Here is a 27,400-nt window from a genome sequence, read left to right as displayed (position 1 = left end):
GACCAAGGGCCGATCCAGGGATCTCATGGTGAAAACCTGCCCTTTCTTCTCCTGCAGAACAGGACTGATCCAGGGATCTCCTGGTGACAACCTGTCTTTTCTTCTACTGCAGTACAGGCCAGATCCAGGGATCTCCTGGTGAACACCTGTTGTTTATTTCCTATTGTTTATTTCAATATGGCGGATAACACCGTTTCACAGGCTTCCACCTCCAGTGGAAATATAAAATGCAAGCCATCCAGTCTGGCTACACCTGCAAAAGCCAAGGCCAAGGTCAAACGGACCTCTAAGGCCGATGACAAGCAAGCAGATAGCAGACATGGGGTGCTGGAGCGACAATTCTCCAAAGCCCAGCGGCAGACAGGAGTGACGCAGCTTATCCCCTCACCTCCTCTTGCATCCACATCAGGGGAGCATCGACCTTCCCCTCTTACACAGGCTTGGTCTCCCGAGCAGACCCTGGACCAGGGTTCCTTGCTGGGATATGAACGGGACCATCTGTCCTTCTTTGACCGAGAATTGAGATTACAGGTCCAAGATTCAATTCCAGCTGCTGAGCCAGGACCTTCCTCAGTGTCTTGTGGGTCTCAGGGGGAGGTTACTACAGTCGTCCCTCCCCCCAATCCCTTCAGCATCTTTCAAGCCGATGGTGGCGGGTCTTCGGGGCCCCGAACATCCTTCATTTACTGTCCAGCTCCAAGCCATGATCTCACAGGCGGTGGTTCAGGCAATGGCGGCTTCAGGGAGGGCCATTCCGGTCCAAGGACCGTCAACCCCCCCCTATGCCCACGGAAACTAGGCATCCCAGGGAGTATGTGATTTCAGATCACGGTTCTCCACCTCAATCTGAAGGGAGCGAGATATCAGATTTTTCTGCTCAGATTCCGGAAGAAGGCATGTGGTCAGACGGGGAAGACATTCAGGCGGAGGCCACTCCTATGGCAGGGGTGTTTAATTCAAATTCCTTCTATCCTCTTTTACAAAAGGCCTATGTCACCGGAAAAATTGAACCTGTGAAACCACAGACGACCGATCAGGACTCTGGACAGAGTTCTGACCCACTGTTTCTGGAACCGGTCAAGAAGAACCTACAGATACCTTGCCCCCCTATGTTTCTCAAATCCATTCAGGATCAGTGGGGATCTCCTGGAAGTTTCTCTGCTCTTGGGGGATTAGATCGTAAGCTCTTAGATATGGTCCCTTCCCTCAACGATGTCCTCGAAGTTCCAAGTGTAGACGAGGCTCTCGCCCCCATACTGTCAGACACCAAAATCCCAGAAGATATGTCGGAGGCCTTTAAGGCTGAGGACAAGAAGTCTGAGATTTCCCTCAAAAGGACCCATCAGGCATCGGCTTGGGCTATAAGAGCCTCAACATCTAACTCCTTTTTCGCTAGAATTGCATTAATCTGGCTCAGGGAATTACAGGCCAGATTATCCCCAGACGAGGTAAGGGTTCACCAGGATGTCACTAAACTAAGGGGCGCACTGGAATACATGGCAGATGTGTCTCTGCAGTCGGCCAAATATTCGGCTCAGGCCATAGCTTCCAACGTGGCCGCACGCCGGTTGTTCTGGCTAAAAAATTGGAAGGCCGATACCAGGCACAAATGGAGAGTAGCTGCGGCACCATATCATAAGGGTCGCCTTTTTGGAGAGGCTCTCACTCCTTACCTGACTGAAAACAAAGAAAAGTTGAAAGTACTAGCTCATGTTGTCAAAAAAAACGGGCAGACGTTTTTCTCCATACAACCGGCGTCCGTCATTCAAGTCTGGCTCAGACCGAACTACATGGAGCGGGTATCGGTCCTTTCAAGCAGGGCCGGACCGCTCATCGGACCGGTCCGGCTACAGAGACAAGCCAAAGCCACAATTCCAGGCTAAGAGGCCCCTTCCCAGCAGAGGAGCTCGTCCTTTCCGAAAGTCAAAGTGACTTGAGGCGGATTCCTCCCATTGGCGGAAGACTGGCACTATATTTCCACAAATGGGAAAGTACCACCACAGACAATTGGGTTCTAACCACTATCAGAGACAGACTGTCTCTGGAGTTCCTCACACTCCCACCTCGGCGCTTCATCTCCTGCCCCCTATCCAGAAATCCCGTGAAACAAGGTCTCATGGAGGAGGCCATTTGTCATCTGTTAAGCATAGAGGCAATAGAGCGGGTACCCCCAGATCAATGGGGACTGGGTTTCTACTCCATCCTATTCATGGTACCAAAACCCTCAGGAGGATGGAGGGCGATCCTAGACCTCAAGGCTCTAAATCGGTACCTAATTTTCCAAAAATTCAAGATGCAAACTCTTCTTTCTATTCTGGGCAGTATTCGGCCGGGGGATTTTCTTACACCCATAGATCTGACAGAAGCTTACCTACACATTCCCATACATCCAAATCACAGGTGTTTCCTCAGATTCAGGTATTCCAACCATCATTATCAGTACAGAGCCCTGCCATTCGGCCTATCATCAGCTCCAAGGGTTTTCACCAAAATCCTGGCGGTTCTCGCCGCACAGCTCAGGTTGGTACCAGTCCGTGTTCAGTGCTACTTGGACGATATCCTAATCCAGTCGTCCTCGGCACTGAACGCCCATTCAGACGTGGAACTGACGATCAAGACACTCCAGGATCATGGATTTATGATCAACTTCCCAAAGAGCCATCTGATCCCAACAAACCGTTTGCTCCACCTAGGCGCAATAATAGACACCAGCCAGTGCCGAGTTTTCCTGTCTCAGGAGCGTCAGTTCAGCATACGTACGATGGTCACCAGGGTGCACAAGGAGAAACGTGTAACCCTGCTCCTGCTGTCACAGCTGTTAGGGAAACTGATCTCATGTATTGCCATAGTGCCTTGGGCCAGGCTTCATACGAGACAACTACAGTGGTTTCTACTCCCTTACCAGAAACGGGGTGTAGCATGTTTTCCACAGAGGGTGCGACTCCCACCACAGACACTCACGTCCCTCATCTGGTGGTTGTCCCCAGCACTGTCCAAAGGATCCCTGTTCAGAGAACCGACTCGGGTAACCTTGACCACAGATGCCAGTCTGTTTGGATGGGGGGCACATCTGCAATCTCAATTCGCCCAGGGACGGTGGTCTCAATGGGATCTCAAGAAAAATATCAATTGGTTAGAGCTCAGAGCCATACACCTAGCACTTCGCCATTTCCATAAGAAGTTGGCGGGCCGCCACGTGCTGGTTCTGACAGACAACGTGGCAGTAAAGGCCCATGTCAACAGGCAGAGCGGCACTCGATCACGGATTCTAATGTCCGAGGCCCAGTGTCTGGGGTCATGGGCGGAACAGAATCTGTTGTCCCTAAAGGCAGAACACATTTCAGGGGTGGAAAATGACCAGGCAGATTTTCTGAGTCGATCTACGATAGATCATTCAGAGTGGCGTCCACATCCCCATCTCTTTCGGGAGATAACTCACCATTTCGGTCGGCCCAAAGTCGACCTGTTTGCATCCCCGAAGAACACCCAGTGTCCCTGGTTTCTATCTCGGTACCCATCCCAGGGTTCGGAAAGAGCAGATGCCCTCTGCAGCCCTTGGCCGGCGGGCCTTCTATATGCATTTCCACCCCTTCCCTTGATCCCGGCTGTCATCAGGAAGCTGTTACAGGAACAGGCAGAGCTAATCCTTGTGGCCCCGTATTGGCCGAGGCGTCCATGGTTCACGGATCTCGTGAACCTCGCCGTAGCCCCCCCTTGGCAAATCCCTCCAGAGAGGATAATTCTAACATAGGGGGCCATATGCCATCCGAACCCACAGTGGCTACAACTAGCCGTCTGGCATCTGAGCGCCAGTTCTTGATGTGCAGATCTTACTCTTCAAGGGTGATAGCTATGATCCAAGCTTCCAGACGGCCGGCGACGAACCGAATCTATGATGCCACTTGGAAGAACTTCTGTGACTGGTGTACCTATAAGGGTTTGTCTATCTCTTCTGTCACTATTCCAGTGATTCTTGAATACCTCATGGATGGAGTGGATAAAGGCTTAGCGCCCAACACCTTGCGTAGACAGGTGGCCGCTCTTTCCACGGTGTTCACCTGTGCCAACGCCACTCCATTGTCCCATCATCCCAGGGTCCGATCCTTTATGAAAGGAGTCTCCAACACCAGACCTCCGGTAGTACACAGGTATCCATCTTGGGAACTACCTCATGTTCTGCAGGCACTCACTAGGTCTCCCTTTGAACCTATAAGGTCTTGTCCTCTTCACATTTTGTCCCACAAGGTGGCTTTCCTAGTAGCCATTACGTCGGCGAGACGCGTGTCAGAGCTGGCTGCTCTTTCAGTTAGGGAAGACCTGTGTACCTTCTATCAGGACAGAGTGGTGCTGAGGTTAGATCCCTCATTCATTCCCAAGGTGAATACCCTGTTTCACCGGGCTCAGGACATTGTACTACCAAACTTTTGTCCCAATCTTTCTCACACACTAGAAAAGCAGTGGCATTACCTAGATGTACGTAGGGCATTATGTCATTACATTAAGAGGACAGCTTCCTTTCGCAAATCGGAGGCATTGTTTGTTTCTTTCCACTCAACTTCCAAGGGACAGAAGGTTTCCTCCTCTACTATAGCCAGGTGGATCAAGGCCTGTATCGCTCAATCTTACCAGGCTTCCTCTTTACCTGTCCCAAGCCGCCTGACAGTGCACTCTACTCATAGCGCTTCCACATCGGCGGCGTGGCAGACTCAGGCGTCCATAGAGGACATCTGTAAGGCGGCTACGTGGTCGTCCCCTTCACCATTCATTCACCACTACAAACTCGACAAGTTTGCTTCCGCGGAGGCTGCGTTTGGCCGTCGGGTTTTACAACAAGTGGTCCATTTCAGCACCGACACTTAACCAACCTGCTTCCCACCCATGGGATCATGGGGGCTTTGGTATGTCCCATGCGTGGAGTCTACATTCCTCTACATGCTGGAGAAGGGGCATTGTCTTACCTGAACGCCTTTTCTCAGCATGAGGAATGTAGACTCCACCCCCTCCCTGATTATTACTAGCAGCTAGGTTAGTGTCAGCAGTTCGGAGCCATCTCGTCACACAATCATTCGCTTCGCCCTTTTGAAAACTGGGGCATGGTCAGACCCTGCAGAGGCATGGCAACTTTGATTGTTTGGTCTGATTGGGCTAGAAAACTAAATCAACCCATGCGTGGAGTCTACATTCCTCATGCTGAGAAAAGGCATTCAGGTAAGACAACGCCCCTTTCTTCAAGCCTTCGCAAACCTCCTGTGATGACATCATAGTCCCCACAGGGTCTGCAGACCATAGGTTGAGAACCACTGTATCTTGGGAAGCAGATGCAACCCAAAAAATGTTCAGGTTTTATATCCTTTCATTTCAAAATGGGACAGGGGATTGCATCTTTAGGATACTTTACCCAAAGTCTTCCTAAATCCTAAATCAGAGCCAGCATTAAATGGTAGTGCAGTTGCATTTTAGTCAAGTTTTACTCTTTCCTAATTGCAGTGGGAAAATGTTAAGTATGTACCTATTTTAAATTAACCAGTGAGCTGTCATAAAGAGTCAAATCAAAACCAATGGATCAAATATTTTGTACTAAAATGTTCCATTTCCTTTTGGTCCTAGGCTCGCTAATATATGAAAAAATAGGTGAAAAGGCATTTGGATGGCCTGGAAAAATTGGTGCTTTTATTTCTCTCACAATGCAGAACATTGGAGGTAAGCTGAAAATAACAGTTCAGAAAGTTTAAAATAAAAATGATTTGTCTAATGATAAAAATTGGAAATAGTTGTCTATTGCTGATATCATCATAATCTTAAATTAGATTTAATAAAAATAAATTTCTTAATTGTATTGCCAAACATGGTATACAAGTAATATATATAATTTGAATAGCAGCAGAAAACTAATTTTAGAGTTGATATGGAACAATTGAAAAATGACATTTAGAAATGTAAAAATGGTCCATAATTTACATTGTCCAAGTAGCATTTTTCTAACTGGAAATACAGTATTCTGAAAATACTGTTTGGACTATTTATTATATTTGTATGTTGTTTACATTTGCTGTAAGACATTCTGGATTTCCAGCAAATTATAGTATGTAATATGAATTGTGTAATTACAGAAAAGTATTGATGTATGGCAACAATTGCTAACATTTTCATGTGCTTTTAAATGCCTTTGGATATCAGTTTTTTAAAATATGACTATTTTGATCCTACTTCTTTAGGATCTCTGTCCTGTAGGTACTTTTCAGTGGTGGCAACAGCATCACACAAATGTCACAATATGCAGTATACTTGCGTCCCAATGTTTTTATAAGTATGTAAATATCCAACAACATTATTACATGTCTTATCATTGTTTGTCCTCCCACGAATAGGATTTCTATTTGACTGAAATTTTAATCAACTGAATCTTTTGTATGTCCCTTTTCAAGCATCCTATTCAACTAAGATAACATGTTTGTCATTCACAGCAATGTCAAGCTACCTCTTTATTATTAAGTATGAATTGCCAGAAGTAATTCGAGCATTTTTAGGACTCGAAGAGAATTCTGGGTATGTTTTTGCTTATGCTTACTTTTATATATTTATTAAAAACCAAATGTTTATGAGATTAATTGATTCATATTTTATTTCCTTAAACTAGAGAATGGTATCTGAATGGCAACTACCTTGTAATATTTGTAAGCATTGGAATTATTCTCCCCCTTTCACTCCTAAAAAATTTAGGTAAGCAATTACTTATTCAAATATATAGTTTATCTTTAGCTGATAGTAAATTGTACTATCATTTCATTTTTCAATTAACTGTACATTCATTTATTATTTTTAAAGGTTATCTTGGTTATACAAGTGGATTTTCGCTTACTTGTATGGTATTCTTTCTCAGTGTGGTAAGTGGGGGAAACGTGTACAATCTTTACACTGGCCTTCTCTAATTGATCTCCAGATGGTGTAGTTCCAGACATCTGGAGACCTACTTTGAATGTTCTGTTGTAAATTATTGGTGCATGCATTAAAATGGCAATAAGCAATTGATGGGCCCATTAGTGGCTCCATCTTTTTTGTGAAATCTTCTCCATTTGTCACCAGATAAATTAGAGCTATTACGACATGAACCATGGCAGTATAAATAGAGACTAAGTAGTGGTGTAAGCTGTATTACACTGATTAAACATTTTCCAATTCCACATTTAGCAAAACTATCTAGAATTCTTTGAGGAATTTGCACTTGTGCAATTCTTTTTATTTTGCAAAATTAAGGGTGGGAAATCGTTTCAGAAGTAAACCTTTTCATTACCATTCTTAATCTCTCAAACACAAAACATGATTCAAAATCATACTGAAATATGGCTATTTGGTACTGAAATCAACAGTGTGACATGGGGCTACTTTTGGGGCTTAGGCTACATTAAAGGTATAATAATAATAATAATAATAATAATAATAATAATAATAATAATAATAATAATAATAATAATAATCCCCCAGTGAGGCACTACCTTGACGTGGTTGTGGGGCTTGTGTACTCTGAGGAAGATGAGAGCTATGCCAGAGGTTCAACCATACTGGACAGGTCTCATCAGAGGAGTCAGACAAACAGTGTCTCTCCCATAAAAAATATGGTGAGACGTAAATTTCAGAATGCCATACCGGCTCAGATGTCGCCCGGGTTAACAAGGTCTGCACTAGATATTGGAGCTCCTGGATATCTGGTAAAAAATGGGTTACAGGATTCAGGACTGTTGGCTGAGCAACCAGGGCCAGCAGCTGCAGAACTACTGGAAGAAAAGGTGTTTACCCGTCGCAGATACACAGTGATTGAAAATGAAGAAATAACGATCTGTTACTACAGATCAAATCCAACAAGAAGAGGATATCTAAAACGAATGCACCAGTTCTGGAAAGAACAACATCCAGAATCAGAAATAACAGAACAGAGACTAGCAGATAAAGGCAGATTTATAATATGAAATAAAGTATTCACAGAAACAGAATTGGACAAACTGCAAAGGTTTACCCAGGGCAAAGAAATCAAAGCCTTACCAGAAGTAATTCAGAATGTAGAGGCAAACCAGGGGGAGTTGGCAGTGAAGAAATCCAGCAGAGATATACAACTGTTCTCATTTGGAAACCAGGCACCTCTTCCTCAGGAAGAACAAAACCCTCTAACTAAAGAAATAAAAGAATTGAAACAAAGAATAACTGAGCATCTAGAACAGCACAAAAACAACAGAATAAGGCTACCTGCATTGAAGCTTGTTCCAAAGAAACAGCTAGCACAAGCATTAAAAGATGCAAATACTGCAATATCAAGTATAAGCACCAATTCACTGCAAGAAACAAACCAACTAATGTACAGCACAGCTGCAGTTATAACTGAATACCTGGGATGCAAAATCAACAAAGAAGAAAAACAAACAAACAGTGCACCAGAAAAATGGAAGGTTAGACTAGAAAATAAGATCAGCAAGTTAAGATCACATGCAAGCAAGCTAGAACAGATGAAAGAAAAGAAGCTGAAGAACAAGAAGACCAAAGAATACCTAATCAAGAAATACCACTTAGAAACAAGGAAGATCAAGGAAGCACTGGAAATAATAAAGCAACAAATAACAGCTATAGCCAGGAAAATCAGTAGATATGAAGCTCAAATTGCAAACTATAGGCAGAACCTCCAATTTCAATCCAATCAGAAACGTTTCTACCAATCCATCAATGGAGAAACTGCAAGGAATCAGTCAGTACCTGACAAGGAAGAAACAGTGCAGTTCTGGAAGCAGATATGGGATAACCCAAAGAAATACAACAAGGATGCGGCTTGGTTAAAAGAGGTGGATGCAAATAAAACAGAAGTTGAAATGAAAGAACTAGTAATAACAACAAAAATGGTAGAAAAAAGAGCAAAGAAAATCAAAAATTGGTCAGCACCAGGTGAAGATGAACTGCATGGGTTTTGGTTGAAACATCTAACTGTTATACACCCACTCATTGCCAAGCAGTTCAACAATATACTACAAGGAGGAGAAATTGAAAAGTGGCTAACAACTGGGAAAACCTACCTAATAATGAAAAATCCAGCAAAAGGGGCAACACCAGGTAACTACAGGCCAATTACCTGCTTACCAACAACTTTCAAATTACTAACTGGTGTGGTAGCTGATGCAGTACAACAGCATCTAGTTGAAAACAATCTCTTTCCACCTGAGCAGAAAGGAAACCGCCCCAATAGCAGAGGAACAAAAGATCAACTCCTAATAGACAAAATGATCTTGGAAAACTGCAAGAGAAGGAAGACCAACCTGAATGTGGCATGGATTGACTACAAAAAGGCATTTGACTCTCTGCCACATGACTGGATAATCAAGTGCCTAGAAATAACAGGAGTCAGTAGAAACATCAGAAAATTTGTGCAAAGATCGATGGCACAATGGAAGACACAGTTGCAGATCAATGGTGAGAGACTGGGAGAGGTTAATATCAAGAGAGGAATATTTCAAGGAGATTCATTGTCACCATTACTATTTGTTATTGCACTGTTTCCTCTGTCAACAATACTGAATAAATCAGGACATGGCTATCAAACATCAAAAACATCTACCAGACTATCCCATCTCCTTTACATGGATGATCTGAAGCTGTATGGAAAAACAACATCTGAAATAGAATCACTGCTCAACACTGTTCGTATATATAGCCAAGATATTGTTATGGAGTTTGGCTTGGACAAATGTGCCACACTTACTATCAAACAAGGAAAAGTAGTGAAAACTGAAGGAATCAAGATGCCCCACGAAAATAACATTAAGAGTCTGGATGAGGAAGATTACTACAAATACTTGGGTATCCTTCAAGCTGACAACATCAAGCACACTGAAGTCAAGAAAAAGATTAGAGGTGAATACATCAAGAGAGTGAAGAAGATCTTAAAGTCCAAACTCAATGGAGGAAATACCATGAAGGCAATCAACACCTGGGCAATTCCAGTCATTAGGTACACAGCTGGAATAGTGGACTGGACTCAAGCAGAACTAAAAGCAATGGATAGGAAGACCAGAAAGATAATGACAATGAATCATGCCCTTCATCCACGCAGTGACATTGACAGACTTTATCTACCAAGGCAAATAGGTGGGCGTGAAATGCTACAAGAAAAAATGGCTTTGGAAGAATATCTTGATGAGATATTGATGAGCCGAGGTGGCGCAGCAGTTAGAGTGCAGTACTGCAGGCCACTTTAGCTGACTGTTCAGCAGGTCAGCGGTTCAAATCTCACCGGCTCAAGGTTGACTCAGCCTTCCATCCTTCCGGGGTACGTAAAATGAGGACCCAGATTGTTGGAGGCAATGTAAATATATATATATATATATATATATATATATACATTGCTTACTGGTGTACACCGCTTAGAGAGTGCTTGCACTTAAAGCGGTATATAAGTCTCATAAATAAATAAATAATAAATAAATATATGAAGAACAATGATGAAGATGCACTGAAATTAGTATATCAGGAAGGCTTACTAACTACTGGAGAGACCAAACTGGCCTACAAGAAAGACCAAATGAAGAACAGAATAGAGGCATGGGAAGACAAAGCACTACATGGCCAATACATTAAAAAAATAGCTGGGAAAGCAAATAATAACAAGACCTGGCAATGGCTAAGAGCAGGAAAATTGAAGAAAGAGACCGAGGGACTAATTCTGGCTGCACAAGACCAAGCCTTAAGGACAAATGCATATAAAGTCAAAATTGAGAAGACAGCAACAGACAGTAAGTGCCGCCTATGCAAAGAAGCTGAAGAAACAGTGGACCACCTGGTAAGCTGTTGCAAGAAGATTGCACAGACTGACTACAAGCAGTGGCATGACAAAGTAGCAACAATGGTGCATTGGAAGATCTGCAAAAAATATCATTTGCCTGTAAGCAAAAACTGGTGGGATCATAAAATAGAGAAAGTCATAGAAAATGATAAAATTAAACTGCTCTGGGACTTCAGAATTCAAACAGACAAGCACCTGCAACATAACACCCCAGACTTAACAATTGTCGATAAGAAAGATAAAAAAGTCTGGATAGTGGACGTGGCAGTGCCTGGAGACAGCAGAATAGACGAGAAAGAACTGGAGAAGATAACAAAATACAAAGACCTACAAATAGAAATAGAAAGACTGTGGCAAAAGCAAGCAAGAGTAGTACCAATAGTAATAGGCTCCTTGGGTGCAATCCCAAAACAACTGGAGCACCACTTGAACTCCATTGGCATTGACAAATTCGCTATTAGTCAATTGCAAAAGGCGGCCTTATTAGGAACTGCTTCCATCCTGCGACGATATCTGTAATACCATCAAACATCCACATCTGCCTATCCCAGGTCCTGGGTAAGGACTCGATAGGTAGACAAAATGCCAAATTCAGTCTGAACAACTGGCTGACTGTGCGATGATCCATAATAATAATAATAATAATAATAATAATAATAATAATAATAATAATAATAATAATAATAATAATGCATTCCCTCTAACATTATTAGAAAATAAAATAGAATAACAGAGTTGGAAGGGACCTTAGAGGTCATCTAGTCCAAGCCCCTGCTCAGGCAGAAAACCCTATACCAGTTCAGACAAATGGCTGTCCAGTCTCTTCTTAAAAACTTCCAGTTTTGGAGCATTCACAGCTTCTGGAGGCAGGTTGTTCCACTGATTAATTGTTCTAAATGTCAGGAAGTTTCTCCTTAGTTCTAGGTTGCTTCTCTCTTTGGTTAGTTTCCATCCGTTGCTTCTTGTCTTGCCTTCAGGTGCTTTGAAGAATAACTTGACTCCCTCTTCTTTGTGGCAACCCTCGAGATATTGGAACACTGCTATCATGTCACCCCTCGTTCTTCTCTTCATTAAACTAGACATATCCAATTCCAGCAACCATTCCTTATATGTTTTAGCCTCCAGTCCCCTAATCATCTTTGTTGCTCTTTTCTGCACTGTTTCTAGAGTCTCAACATCATTTTTACATCATGATGACCAAAACTGGATGCAGTATTCTAAGTGTGGCCTTACCAAGGCATTGCAAAGTGGTATTAACACTTCACATCATCTTGATTCTATCCCTCTGTTAATGCAGCCGAGCACAGTGTTGGCTTTTTGGGCAGCTGTAGCACACTGCTGGCTCTTATTTAAGTGATTGTCCACTAGGATTCTGAGATCCCTCTCACAGTTACTACTATTGAGCAAGGTACCACCTATACTATACCTGTGCATTTGGTTTTTCTTGCCTAAATGTAGAACCTTACTTTTTTCACTATTGAATTTCATTTTGTTAGATAGCGCCCAATGTTCAAGTCTGTGTAAGATCCTTCTGTATCTGAAGCCTATCTTCTGGAGTGTTGGCTATTCCTGCCAGCTTGATGTTGTCTGCAAATTTGATAAGTTCCCCATCTATCCCGTCATCCAAATCATGGATGAAGATGTTGAAAATCAGTGGGCCCAGAAAAGAGCCCTAGGGCATCCCACTACACACTTCCCACTATGTAGATGTGGTTCCATTGATGACCACACACTGAGTACGTCCGGTCAGCCAGCTACGAATCCATCTGGTGGTGATGTTCTCTAACCCACATTTTTCTATCTTATCAAATAGTGGGTTGGGGTCTACTTTATCAAATGCCTTACTGAAGTCCAAGTAAATTATATCCACAGCATTCCTCTGGTCCTCTAATTTTGTCACCTGGTCAAAAAATGTAATAAGATTTGTCTGGCATGATCTGTTTTTGACAAACCCATATTGGCTTTTGGTAATGACTTTGTTTGCCTCTAGGTTTCACTGATTCTTGCTTGATTATCTTTTCCAGAATCTTCCCAGGTATTGAGGTCAGGCTGATAGGTCTGTAGTTTCCTGGATTCATTTTTTCCCCTTTTTTGAAGATGGGAACTACATCAGCTCTTTGCAGTCCTCTGGTAGTTCCCCTGTGCTCCAGGATATTTGAAAGATATTTAAGATATGAAAGATATTGAAGATATTGAAAGATAGTAATTGAAGCATTGATTTTTTCCAATCCAATTTATACTCTTTCTGTCCCCAGATATTAAAGCACCCCAAATTTAGCCCTGTCTCCTCCTCTAATGTCAAAATGATCTCTTATAATCTTCTGAGAGTATTGGGAGGTCAGGATGTGATCCTTATATCTCAATTACCATCTAACTATGGAATATTATGTAGCAGCAGTACTATTAATATCTTGAGAAGTAACAGAGTATGATAACCCAATCTTGATTAGGTTGCAAATTTTAACATGTTATACATATTTCTGTTTTAATCAACAATAAACCAAATAAATCCAGGGAAATCTGTGTAGGATTTAGAATTTTTTATAGGATTTAAAGAATTATTTTCCTCTTAGTTACTAATATCCAGGCTGATTTTTATTTATTGCATTATTTCTCAAAATTGAAGTATCTCTGCAATTGTAAATTTTTAAATAAACATTAAAAGGTATACTATATAAACTTTAAAAATAGAGATCATTTCTGGTAAATATCCAATAGCTACATTCTTTAAAACATGTTCACTGTATATTAATTGGATGATATCTAGCCACGTAATAGTCCAAATCAAATTCTGGCACCATGTTATATGCAAATGTACTTGTTATGTTTTACTTTTCTGGCACTGCAACGTTGAAATGTAACTTCTGTGAAAATGGTAATTGCAATGCTTTATGATGAGATCCAGTGCTTTCTGTGATGAATTAATACTTGTATTTTCTTATAATAATTTAGGTAATCTACAAGAAATCCCAAATACCCTGTCCTTTCCCAGTCTTGGATAATAAAGTTGGCAATTGGTCCTACAATGATACTGCAGTTCCACTACATGTAGTGGCATTACCAAATGATTCTGCTAATTTGGAATTAAACTTGATGATGGACAGCACTAACAAACAATATGCTTCAGTTTTTGAAGAAACCAAAGCTAAACTACATCAAAATGGAGTAGAATATGAAGCCCATGGAGAAGACAGTGACAAATGCCAAGCCAAGTATTTTGTGTTTAACTCACGGGTAAAGGCCTGTTATCATTTATTTGACAGAAAATAACCTTTATAAATGTTGACCTTCTCCATTAAAGAGTGCATTAAAACTGGGAAGTTTTAAATATGTAAACTATACTGGTCACTGCTGCAACCTGAATAGTGGCCATACCTTGCTGCATCATGGTTAGAAATATATAGAAGCAATAGTCCCATAATCAATCTTGTCCTCTTTCTCCTACTTTGTAAATTTATACATAAGATATGTATAAAATACCTTTGAATCACTTGCTTCCAAAATAGATCATACCTAGCACATTCTTGATCTAACTTTCTTCATCTGGGATTCTCCTTTGGTCAGAGGTTTAATAGTACCAATAACAAACCGTTACAACAGACATGTCAAACTCATGATGTCACGTGACATTGCACAATGTATTGGGACAGTTTTGCCATTGCCGGCAATGGGGTGGGTACGGCTTCCGGATGATGCGTCTGGCCCACGGGTTGGCAGTTTGACACCCCTGCCTTACAATGTTCAGGAAATTGAATTCAGGTTGCCCAGGAAGAAACAAGTCCAGCATAAACCAGAGCTGAAATCCTTATTTGTTCATTTTTTTCAGACTGCTTATTCAATACCAATTCTGGCATTTGCATTTGTATGTCATCCGGAAGTATTACCTATATACAGTGAACTTAAAAAGTAAGACTACTCACAGACTTCCTCTGACTTTTTTATTTCATAAAGACTGAATTTTTTATATAGCAAAATATTACTATTTATTATTTCTGTTTCACTTTTCTTTGGTTTATTGTTAATTTCTCTTTTTATGTTTCCATTTCACATTGGGACATCTGAGAATGCAATATACATTTAAAAATGGACAGAGAATTAGTTCTGTGGTCACAGCTATCATTTTGACTTTTTTTGATCCTCCCAAGGAGACTCCTATTCACATTCTTAATGCAGTACCCACTGTATTTTAGGTTTTGCTCAATATGTTTTGTACTGTAATAGCAACTTACTGTTTGATTAGTGTACAGGCAGTCCGTGGGTTAAGATCAAACTTACAGACAATTCATATTGATGAGCAGGCTGCATATTACTAAAAATGGCAGACAGCCTTCTTCTTCCTCACGTTGACAAACCACTGAAACTATGCAATGTTTTATGAACTGCTGAAGCTGAACATTTTTATATATATCCTGTTTTCAGTGATTCATGAAAATATTGCCTTTATTCTTAACCCGGGATTGCCTTTATAACATCAGGGGAAGATAAACTTTCTTTGGGACATTGGTAACACTTCTATTTTTGGATGTATTCAAAGCTAGTCTGACCATGAAGCAACAGATCTTGAATGACAATAACATAATCACACCCTCAAACATTTCAGTCAAATTTGTCAGTTATTTCTTCTTACTGTAGGCCAAACTTACATTTATCTCATTTTTCAACTGGGCTTTCTAAGTAGAACTATTTTCTCAGTTGTGGCATAGGATATTACCCCTTTGCGAACAATGAAGTAAGAGTTAACTGATAATCCTTATGTTTTCTGTATAAAGAATGACTTGAAGGAATTGCACCATTCTTAATCTCAACCGCAAAATAAATTTCAATTATTATTATACTATTACAGTATTAATATTTCTATTCATCCATTAACCAGAGTTCTCTTGAGCCATCTCCTTAAAAAGGACAAGTATAATCTCCAGATGTTTATTTTTAAATAAAATGAATAAATGAATAAGAATTCATTCCCATTTCACATTATACTTCCTAAAGTTCCTTTAGGCATGATATAAATCTGGTATAGGGTTGATAAGCAAATGAAGCCACTTACTGTACTCAACACATAAGAGCTGAAAGAGGGGTCCTTGGTATTCTCTGAGTTTGATTGTTTTCTTGCAGATGTTTCATTACGCAAACTCAGCAGTGCTAGTCCTAGGTGTAGCACTGATGATGTTACCTAGTTTGGGTAATGAAATGTCTGCAGAAAAACAACCAAGCTCAGAGAGCACCAAGGACTCCTCATTTCAACCCTGAGCTTCAAATATTCTCCTTTATTAGAACTGAAAGAGCCACGGGGTAATCATCAGTCTCTCTCTCTCTCTCTCTCTCTCTCTCTCTCTCTCTCTCTCTCTCTCTCTCTCTCTCTCTCTCTCTCTCTCTCTCTCCCCCCCTCCCTCCCTCCCTCTCTCCCTCTCCCTCTCCCTCTCCCTCTCAGTCTTTCTCTTACACACATACAAAGCTACATGAATAAATAAATCTACTAGTAATTAACTGTCCATTGGTGTATTCTTCTCAGCCGATCTCAAAAACGGATGCAAAATGTTTCCAATGTCTCCATCATGGGAATGCTCATCATGTACCTCCTCGCTGCCCTTTTTGGCTATCTTACTTTCTATGGTGAGTTTAAGCTGATTCGAAATGCTCGACATATCTGTTCAGGTTTCATATTATTCAGAATCTGTTTCCTTGTAATAGCTATTTCCCTTCAGTGGGTTGATTTTTTTTTAAATCAACTTTAGTTTGCTATTTATAAAAATAATTGTGCACAGTAAGGAATGTTATTTTACCTGAGCATTTTAAGATATCAAATTCATATGCTAAGATCAAGGTCTATTATTGTTTGATTGTTTTCTACCAGAGTTAAGCACTGGAGATGATTCCCTAAACCAAGGACAGATAACTGAATTCTGCCCAACTGCCCCAATGATGACCATATTGCAAATTAGTCTCCACATAGGGATTTTTGCTGTTTGCTAATTCCAAACTGTTCAGTGAAGGTGCACCAAGTAATGATAAAATTGCTTGAAAAAACTAATAGAGAATGTTCTTTTTTTATCAGGTGAAGTAGAAGATGAGTTGCTTCATACATATAGGAAGGTTTACACCTTTGATACTCTGCTCTTGATGGTTCGCCTTGCAGTTCTTGTGGCTGTGACTCTCACTGTACCAATAGTTCTATTCCCAGTAAGTCATTTTAAGCAAACTTTAAGCAGTCCATCCATGACTGTGCTCTTTTCTTCCACTTTTGTAATTCACTTCAAGAAATTCAAATATAAAACAGGTCTTTTTTTAATAATGTGACATGATATTAAAAATAATACAGAATATTACAGACAAAAATCTAGAAAGGTAAATTTAAGCAGTTAAGGGGGGCATTTTAGATTAAAAAATTATTTCAGGAATTGTATTAATGATCTTGATCTATTAAAGAAAATCCTCCAATCACCAGAGAACTCAGAATTCAGAGTTCCAATTTAATAGGATAGCCAGCTATGGCCTCTTCCAAGATACTCCATTCTGAAAAAGACATAAAGAACATATACTAAGCATTACGTAACCATAAGTACATTAACTTCTCTTACATGGGCAAATTCTTCCACTGTTGTGTTTTCCCCCTAAAATCTGTTTAGGGAAACATATTTTATTATTATCTAAGGGTGCTACTATTTTGACTAAACTAAGATAAGCTTTCAGTCTTAAATACTGTTTGTAGAAAAAATGCTTGCGGAAAAATTTATAAGCTATAGGAGCAGTCTCCAGGTTAGTAAAATCAGTGAGAAAATAGCTACTGATTCATTGTTTTTTTTACAAACTTCATTCTGATGCTATTTATTGATGTTTGGCATCTGTACTTAAGACTTTTTTTCCCCCTTTTAACAAGTCAAGCGACGACTTCACCCTAATGTTGACCACTGGAGCTGCTATTAACCTTTTACCTAGTAATTATCCCCACATCTACATAGCAGCTATAGAAATGCTGTTCAGGCTTGAGATATTTGCTGAACAGGCCAAACAGAATCATATATCCACATTTATTGTTCCAGAGGTCTCTTGTACGTGAAATGATAGAGTGAAATTATATTTAATAGACATATAGAAGAAGCAAAAGTCTTTGCTTTATTAAAACCCACAAGAAATCCTATAAAATTGATTTCTGCAATTATAAAGTGAATATACTGAAATGTTTGCTTATGAATAAGAGATGTCCTTTATGGATTTCACTGGTAACCATGCTGACATCCTTTTCCAAGTCAGTTTCAATATCTTTTTTTGATAAGAACTTATTTTTGATATTTTCATATGATAACATTAGATATTCTGCATCAAGGTATGTTTTTTTATTTATAAAACATGAGATAAAAAGGGCAAGTTTACAAAGATGAAAAGGGGCAAAGGTAAAACATTTCTTGCTACAAAATGTTTAAAGGGTATAATAAAACTAAAATATGCTGATTTATGTTTTTTTTATAGATTCGTACATCTCTTACCACACTCTTGTTCCCCAGAAGACCTTTCAGTTGGATAAGACACTTCCTCATTGCTATTGTTATTCTTATATTTAATAACCTTTTAGTCATCTTTGTCCCTACTATTAAAGACATCTTTGGATTCATAGGTATGAATGCTTTCTCTTCTCTCATTGTTTTAAATAAAGAATATTAACATAGCAACATGTTCATTTTTGCCAAATGTCCTTTCTCTAACCTGGTATTTGGATGATCTGGATCTAGAATTCCCTGCCAAATTATTGTGGAATCTGAGAAGTTGTTTTTCAATAGAAGAGAATACTTGTAGCTTGGGACTGAACTGAGGGGTCCTTGGTGCTCTCAGAGCTTGGTTGTTTTCTTGCAGATGTTTTATTACCAAACTAGGTAATATCATCAGTGTGAAACCACCAAGCTCAGAAAACTGTTTTTTATAAGAAAGATAGAGGAGATTCCATCTTTCCATCCTGCTATACTTGTGAGATGAAAGTCAAAAACCTTAAAATGGCAGCCACATTATTTGATCCAAACCCCACCCATGTTCATGCATCACAATGCAATAGTGCAACACCTAGAAAGGAACAGTTCTTCAATTGTACAGTCAAGGTAGTCATCTTCATTTTTTCCATTCATCCCTATGGTCACCCATGCTTCTGTTCCTTACAGCAATTAGAAGCCTTTCATATAATTATTATTGCATAGAGAAGGTGAAACATCTCCCTCTTGTTCAGATGCCAATCCAGAGAAGACCTCCCACAAAATTTCACATAAGATTGGGTCAATCTTTTTCTAGCATCACATGTGATAAGCTTTTTTAAAAAATAGATGAAGCATCTTCTTTCTCTCCTCTTCCAGCTATTCTCATTTCCTATATAAAAATGAAATCTCAGTAAGTACTATCTGTGTTAAATATGCCCTGATGTCTAGATCTTCTAGAATCTACATCCGTGGTGGCGAACCTATGGCACAGGTGGGCAAGCGTGCCATCGCCCCAGTCCTAGGCCTTAAGCTGGGTTTTATAAAAACTTTTCGCTTTATGCCTCTGCTGCCGTGTGCAAAAAAAAAAAAAGGTTCAATCAATCAATCAATTTCAACTTCTCGCGGGAAAAAAAAGATCTCGCAAAGTTGGAATTGATTGATTGAACTTTTAGTCCCACCCAGTCTGCCATCACCACCATAGCCACACCCACCCAATGGGCCACGCCCACCCACTGGGCCACACCCACCCAATGGGCCACACCCACCCAATGGGCCATGCCTACCCAGCACCCAATGATACATAAGTGGGTTTTGGGTTGCAGTTCCGGCACTCAGTCTCTAAAAGGTTCGCCATCACTGATCTAGATTTTTAGATTCTAAGATGAAGCCTTTTAATTATTTCCACAATTGATCAGGTTTTTGGATATAATGGAATAATTGGGGGGGGGAATGAGTAGACCTAATATGCTCTAGATCAGACATGTCAAACTCATGACATCACATGATGTCGCGCAACATATCAGGACAGTTCTGCCATTGCTGGCAATGGGATGGGCGCAGCTTCCACATGATGAGTCTGGCCCATGGGCCCGCAGTTTGACACCCCTGCTCTAGATTATAAAATCAAAAGACTGCCTCTTTAAAATATATTATCAGTTCCTTTCTTCTTTTCTAGCACATCATTTCTAAAGTTTAAAAGTGTTCATTCTTGTATTTTAATTCATCATTGCATTTTGGCTTTGGTATTTATAGGCATTGTTATTTTTCTGTCACTACAATCTGCTTTAGGAAATAATTGTTAAAAAGCAGACTACAATTTTGAACAAATAGCAATTCACAAGAAAACATGTAAATCTGGAATTTTCTCTATTGTAGAAATAGTTCTAATAGAAAAATAGACCTATAGATACATTCATAGAAATGTCAGATATTGTTATAAAAGATTCTCATTGTATATTTTTAACTCCAGGCAATATAATTTACTGAATACCTGATAATGTAATATTAAAAATGCATGTTCAGAAAACACTAATTTTAGCTTGGTTCAATCAGATTGAATCCTTTGCTACAGGGGAGCAGTTATTTCTTACCCAGAATTTGAGAAGAAATGTTCAAAGGTTCTAATTTAAGTGAAATGGAGGAAGGTTGAATGCAAGTGTTTGTTACAGAACTGGAATGTTAGAACCTCCAAAACTGGAGTATTGATCTTGTCAGGCTTCACCCCAGAGGTTGGCAAGCAATAAATCTCACCTCTCCAAACAATGAACCATCTAGTTGAGAATAGGCTTTCTTGGTAAGAAACATTCAGATAGATCAGATAAAATAGACTTTTATTACAGATAAGAATTAAGACACATGCACACAATAATTTATCTTCTGATATGCAAATAAGACAAAATCTTTAAATACTACCAAGCTTCACAGCAGTGTTTCTCAATCTCAGCAATTTTAAGATGTGTGGATTTTACTCCCAGAATTCCCCAGCCAGCACTAAAGTTGCTGAGATTGAAAAACACTGCTGCAAACTTTAAAGTCTTGGATTTTTGAATCAATGGAGAATTGATGGCTTGCTTGGTAGTGCTGGATGACAGATATGCTTATATAGTAGCCAACTTTAACTTATGAGTGCTGGTTGCCACCTAACTAGGTTCAGCCCTTACCTTTGCAGAGAGAGAATAACATTGGCATAACTTCTATGAAAGTATATATATTGCAATATTACTTTGGGGAGAAATTAACATTGATAATATTTTTTAAAATTCCCTTAGCTCGCTTTCATTTCCCAAACAGTAAGACTATTTTCTTATTTTAGGTGCCTCTGCTGCAACAATGCTGATTTTTATTTTGCCTGCTGCATTTTACCTTCGAATTGTCAAGAAAGAGCCTTTGAGGTCACCTCAAAAGATTGGAGTGAGTCATCCAGATTTTTTCAATTATTGAGCTATGTTTTAGCTTTTCCTATCAATTAATCATTTTTGCTATACTTACAGGTCCTAATTTTCCTCATTATTGGCATAATCTTTATGTTTGGGAGCATGATACTAATTCTCTTGGATTGGATTTACAACTCTTCACATTCCAATCAGCATTAATTTGGAAGGAAATTGCAAGTGTTTATTTTTCTTTGCCACCAAAGTGATTGAATTTCATTAGCCATATGCAAGAAAACAAACAAAAGACTTTTGACTATAGAGAAGACATTACTTCTAGTCAATAACAGCAAGATTCCAAAGACTTTGTTAATACTACTAGATGGACCTAAGCTGGAATAAATCCCCCTTCGGTAAGGGATGGTTATTTATTCATTATCACCTGTGTCCATTATTTTTGGACTAGGACAGAATAAAAATGTGATTTGTGAAGATGCTTGGATCTAATTATGTATATAGTACCCACAAAGACTGTTACTTTAGTTTTGATAACTACTGTTTCTGGAAACCAGAAAGCAATGTAGCCATTTGAAAATTATGCTGATATTTTTAACAAACTTGTGAGTTGATTCTATATTGTATCCAATCCTGAGAAAAAGAGGTTGGAATATTTATAAATTATCCAGAAATGGAGATTATCTGATTGCCAAATTAAAAAAAAATTGTGTTTATATGTACAATACATATAATGTATATACATAAAGAAATATGAAACTATTATTTGAAATGACTAACTATAACATTAATAATTACACTCAAAACAGGATATAAAAACAGCATCAATTTCTGAAAGTATTTCACTTACACATTAATAAATTCTGTTAATTATAGGAGTGCCCACTACGGAAAGCCAGCAAATGTGATAAATTCTTTATTACACTAATTTTTCATAAAATTATTTATTACAAAAATTGCTGATGAGGGCTCAAAAAGGTCCCTTTTCTCTGCAGCTGTGGGTTATAGAAAGTATTCAGGCCAATGGATACTTATAAATGACACCAGAATTCTCCAATTTATGGAATTGTACTTAAAAGATAAATTAAATCTTAGCCAGCCAGAGCTATTTCTACTTTTACTGCTACCAAAGTATATTTTTTATTACTTGTATTATGTTGTCAAAAATTAACACTCTCTATCCCACCAATAAATGTAAAAATTCTTATAGTGAGAGTTTCTCTGCTTCTGGTGGCTAATAGATTAATCTTCAATATGATGTCAATAATTACATAATAAGGATGTCTAATCTTGACAACTGGAATGGGCTTAGATGCAGAAAGAGGCTGGTTCTAGTGGGATTCCTATGACAAGTATATATAACATGTATCAAACTGATCCTGCATGTGTAATTTGTTTTGATTTTAATTGTTTAACAAACTGGAACTTGGTTTGTGATTTGTTTTCCACAGTAGTTCAAATAGATTTAACAAAATCACATAGAATTTGAAAGCACATCAGCTAATATTGTTGTTCAATGCAGTTGTATTTGATAATATAGACAGTACAGCACATTGTAAGCATTGATATATTTGTTCTATATAAATATGTATGTACATAATATTATTCTTTATCAAAGTTCCTATATGGTTTAATGCTTTGATTTTTATATATAAGTTTGGGTAATTATTGCTTTAATATTCCCAAGTGTAATATACTTAGATGCAGCAATGTTTCAATGAACTCTAAACGCTTCATTTCTCAATACATTGTTAGAAATTTCTGAAAAGGCCAGAATAATACCTAAATAAAATGGAACTCAAATGGAAATGAAATAAAATGAAAAATCAAATGTTACTAAAATAAATAATAATAAAATTAAAGGATGCAAGATTGATACTTATTGATCTGTTGTACAAAGTGCTATATTATTCCAAACTACATAAACTATATCTGCAATTCACTTTCGGGGTTCACATTTATTTTCCACACCTATTGTGCTGCTGATTGTGACTTCAGTCAAGAGTGACATATTTTCTAAATACTTTGATGTGAAAAACAGAAGCATTTACAGTATTAGTCCTGTTAGATATTTTATACAGATAAATAAATTACTGAGATTTTTTGCTGTTATACTGTCTTTTTGAAGACCAAACCGATCTCTTGCAAAGGTTTGTTATATTTCAAAGTACATGATCCCCTAAATTCAATTTCCTTTATTTATTTATTTTTTTGAATTTAGAGGATCATGTGCTTTGAAATAAAGGAAATTGAATGGTATGTTAAATGAGATTGGTAGGCATTCAGCAAGCTAAGCATAATTTTCGAGAACAACCTCCCCCTATACCTGAAGAGAAAAGTTTTCAATCAGTGTGTGCTACCTGCTCTAACATATATGCTGGAGAAACATAGACACTAACCTCACAATCAATACAAAAGCTACGAGTGATGCAAAGAGTCATGGAAAGATAAATGCTCAGCATTACAAGACAAGATAGAAAGATCTGCAGGTGGATTAGAGAACAAACTAAAGTATACGATATCATCAGGAGAGTATGTAAGGACTCACCCCACTTTGCATCTTAAGAAGACAGAACTCTTGGAATAATTCTTCCAACAGGCATCCTTTATTAAGAGAAAATGGTTGCAGGTGTTCTAGACAGGACTTGGGGTCCAAGCTCTCCCATTCAAGGTTTTAAGGGGTTCCCCAGTAGCCCCACCCAATCACCCCCCTCTTCCAGCGACAGTCTCAGGCATTACACTCCCACCCCCTTTTCCTTACTGCCGGCTGGAGGGAGACTTCAGAGAGGAGTACATGAAAGGTAATAGCCCCATTGTTATGGTTAGTCCTTTTGGTGATATCCACATCCAGTCCCTTTGAAGTGTACTGAAGGAAATGAGGGCCATAAAGCCCCTTTGTTCACCCCCTTCCCTTCATCGTATGACAGAATCCATAGAAGGCAGAAATGGGGTTGTTTATAATTGGTAACTAGAGATGAAATATAATTGGATTCTGACAGAGTAAAAGAATTGAAAAGGAAATGGGCTGGTCACATAGCAAGAAGAACTGATGGCAGGTTGACCAAGGCAGTCATAGAATGGATCCCACTTGATAAAAAGTGTCACCCAAAGAAACTTAAAACAAGATGGATTGATGACATTAGCAAATATTGAGGGCCCAACTGGCAAAAGAAAACTCAGGACTGTATTGGTTGGAAATATGCAGAAGAGGCCTTAATCCTGCAGTGGATAAACAATGGCTAAAATGAGGATGAGGATGAGGATCCCCTAAATTAAAATTCTGCTGAATTTTGCTTTCCAGAAATTTAAGTATGTTTGTACCTCCTCCACTGAAAGCAATGCTGTATAAAATACATAATTATGGGTTATTTTTTTAATCTTATTAGGACTAGTTTAAAAGAAGATACAATGTTGTATTTTCTAATATTCTGAAACCAATATCTTTAAATATGTATATTGAATAAAATTTGCACCACTGAGAAATGCAGAAATGAACAGTTCACTAATTTCTGATACAGCTAGAATTTTATTGCAAGGTATACAACTGTATAAAATTTTTCTCTATATATTTTATTTAAGAATCAAGACTCCAAAAGAGCCATTTCACAACATGTAATAGGGCATATTAGCATTTTTCCAACATTATTAAAATGAAAGATGCAAATTGTACTGAATAATGATAACGATAATGATGATTATGATGTTTCATCAAAGGAGCATCCACCAGTCCCAATCTTTATTGGCTTCATGGGATGAGAATTTGTAAAAGAGTTTATGGATTTAATTTCTTCAGTATGACTTCTCCTCTTTAACTCCAACTGTGACCAAACCAATCAAGAGAAAATGGAGCACGGGCTATAAATTGCTTTTCAAATCTAATTTATTTCACTGATGTTGACCATTCAAGACATAAATGGTGTATGATTGATTTGGATCATCACCTCTGCCACAAAAAGCCTGCCAGTTATTAAATTAGCAGGAGGGGCCCTTCTGAAGAGGATCTAGTCACCAACTCTTGAGTACTCAAGAGACTGATTCCCAGGGCATGGAATGTGCTTCTCAGGAGATATCTCCACTGTTAAGGAATATGGAAAACATCTCTTTTAATGACTAAATATTTTAATAACTGAATTTAATTTTGGTTTTAACTGTGATAAGTTTGCTTTGGTTTATACTTCATATTTTTTATTATTGTAAGCTGCCTTGGAAGGTAGACTATAAATTCAGCAACAGATAAGTGAATAAAACCAAGATGTTCTGAATTAGGAATCATTTCTGAAATTGAAGAAGGCCAAAATAATGACTTCCCTTCTCAAGCAAACAAGCTTCTTTCAAAGGTAATTTTGGAGAATAATGCTTAGCACTATTTCAGCCATTCACCAGTTATTTAGGTTGCAAACAAAATATGGCATTGTATGTATGATTGAACTAAATGACTAAAATGTGAACAACTGCTATGAAGAGGGATGCATATAGAAGCTGCTTTATGACTTTGTGGACTGGTGTAAGGACCCACCCCACTTTGCATCTTAAGAAGACAGAACTCTTGGAATAATTCTTCCAACAGGAATCCTTTATTAAGAGAAAATGGTTGCAGGCATGCTAGACAGGACTTGGGGTTCAAGCTCTTCCATTCAAGGTTTTAAGGGGTTCCCCAGTAGTCCCACCCAATCAACCCCCCTTCCAGTGATAGTTTCAAGTATCACAATTCCACCCCCTTTCTTCTTTCTTCCGTCTGAATGGAGACTTCAGGTAACTACATGAAAGGCAAGTACCCTGCTTTGTTATGATAAGGTTCTCTAGTGCTAACGCTTTGATGTTACAATAAACACACATTCAGCATTCAGCTCTTTGAAGTGTACTGAAGGAAGTGAGGGCCATAAAGCCCCTTTGTTCTCCCCCTTCTCTCCCTCTTATGGCAGAATCCAAAGAAGGCAGAATTGGGAGTTTCTATATTTGATAATTAAAGATGAAATATGATTGGATTCTGACATCCGGCCCCTCTTAAAAAAAAGAGAGATCCACCTGAAAGAAAACACAAGTATAAAATTTAGTTAGGCTTGTTAGGATACTCTGTGTGAAACTTCTTCAATAGCTTCGGGGCTCTGACATGACGTTTATGGACCCACTCATTTTGTGAGGGAGGGAGATGTTTCCAGGCAACTAGGTATTGAGTTGCTCCATGATATCTCCTAGAGTCAAGGACTTCCTTTATTTCGAAGTGTTGTTCACCCTCCACCATGATTGGAGGTGGTGGGGGGGGGATTTTTGGCCGTAGAGGTGACTGATGCTCTCTTTTCAGCAAGCTGCAATGAAAAATTGGGTGTATTTGCCTGAGATTTTTGGGTAATTCTAATTCTACTGTTACTGGATTTATGATTCTTTTAATTGGAAAAGGTCCTATATATTTTGGTCCAAGTTTTTTACAGGGCTGTAGGGACTTTAGGTATTTTGTAGATAAGTACACCATTTCTCCTATAATGAATGGTGTAGGCTCAACCCTTTTTTTATCGGCTTGTGTTTTATATGCCTGCCTAGCTTCATCTAGTGCTTTTCTGACTATTGGCCAGGTGTTTTGTAATTTCTCCATCCATTCTTTCAGCGAGGGGATCGTTGGTTCGTTTGGGGTTAATTCTGGCATGGGGTTGAAACTTTGACCGGTGGCTATTTGAAAAGGAGTGTAACCTGTGCTGGAGTGGACTGCATTATTGTAGGCAACTTCTGCAAAAGGGAGTAAGTCTGCCCACTCGGTCTGCTGGAAACTAAGAAAACATCTTAAATATTGCTTAAGTACGGAGTTCATTTTTTCAGCCCCCCCATTTCCTTGAGGGTGGTGGCTAGATGTCAGTCCCTGAGTGGTTCCTAAGAGGGATAAAAATTCCTTCCAAAATGCAGACGTAAATTGCACCCCCCTGTCAGAGATGATGCGTTGGGGTGCCCCATGCAATCTGTAAATGTGTTGGATGAAAAGTTTTGCTAAGGCTTTTGCAGTGGGAATCTTTTGGCAAGGGATAAAGTGCACCTGTTTGGAAAACAAGTCCGTGACCGTCCAGACCACAGTATTCCCATTGCTTTCTGGCAATTCCACTATAAAATCCATGGCTATTTCTCTCCAGGGGGCTGAGGGACTTGCCACTGTTTGCAATAGTCCTGGCACTTTCCCTTGCAACCTCTTTGCCGTGGCACATTTTGGACAACTGGCTATATAACTTTCAATGTCCTTTTTCATGGATGGCCAC

The 27,400-nt window shown here is 39.0% G+C and overlaps 1 protein-coding gene across 1 annotated transcript in view; it reads left to right on the top strand.

The window, feature by feature from the left end:
• Positions 1-23,220, top strand: part of LOC120312266 (sodium-coupled neutral amino acid transporter 4-like) — a 99,621-nt gene extending 76,401 nt beyond the window's left edge. The window contains exons 6-16 of the mRNA XM_039352771.1: positions 5,608-5,700; positions 6,465-6,546; positions 6,638-6,720; positions 6,826-6,884; positions 13,769-14,050; positions 14,643-14,722; positions 16,329-16,429; positions 16,872-16,996; positions 18,284-18,428; positions 21,089-21,186; positions 21,267-23,220. Coding sequence (XP_039208705.1) covers positions 5,608-5,700; positions 6,465-6,546; positions 6,638-6,720; positions 6,826-6,884; positions 13,769-14,050; positions 14,643-14,722; positions 16,329-16,429; positions 16,872-16,996; positions 18,284-18,428; positions 21,089-21,186; positions 21,267-21,368 — 1,250 coding nt within the window. The 3' untranslated portion in view covers positions 21,369-23,220. The remainder of the gene's footprint in view (positions 1-5,607; positions 5,701-6,464; positions 6,547-6,637; positions 6,721-6,825; positions 6,885-13,768; positions 14,051-14,642; positions 14,723-16,328; positions 16,430-16,871; positions 16,997-18,283; positions 18,429-21,088; positions 21,187-21,266) is intronic.
• The last annotated feature ends 4,180 nt before the right edge of the window (positions 23,221-27,400 follow it).

Source organism: Crotalus tigris, unplaced genomic scaffold (genome assembly GCF_016545835.1).
Source record: "Crotalus tigris isolate CLP2741 ecotype Arizona unplaced genomic scaffold, ASM1654583v1 scf7180000018470.655259, whole genome shotgun sequence".
In the NCBI taxonomy this organism is placed as follows: domain Eukaryota; kingdom Metazoa; phylum Chordata; class Lepidosauria; order Squamata; family Viperidae; genus Crotalus; species Crotalus tigris.
The sequence above is the reverse complement of the archived record's forward strand: the minus strand, read 5'-3'. Positions and strand labels throughout refer to the sequence as shown.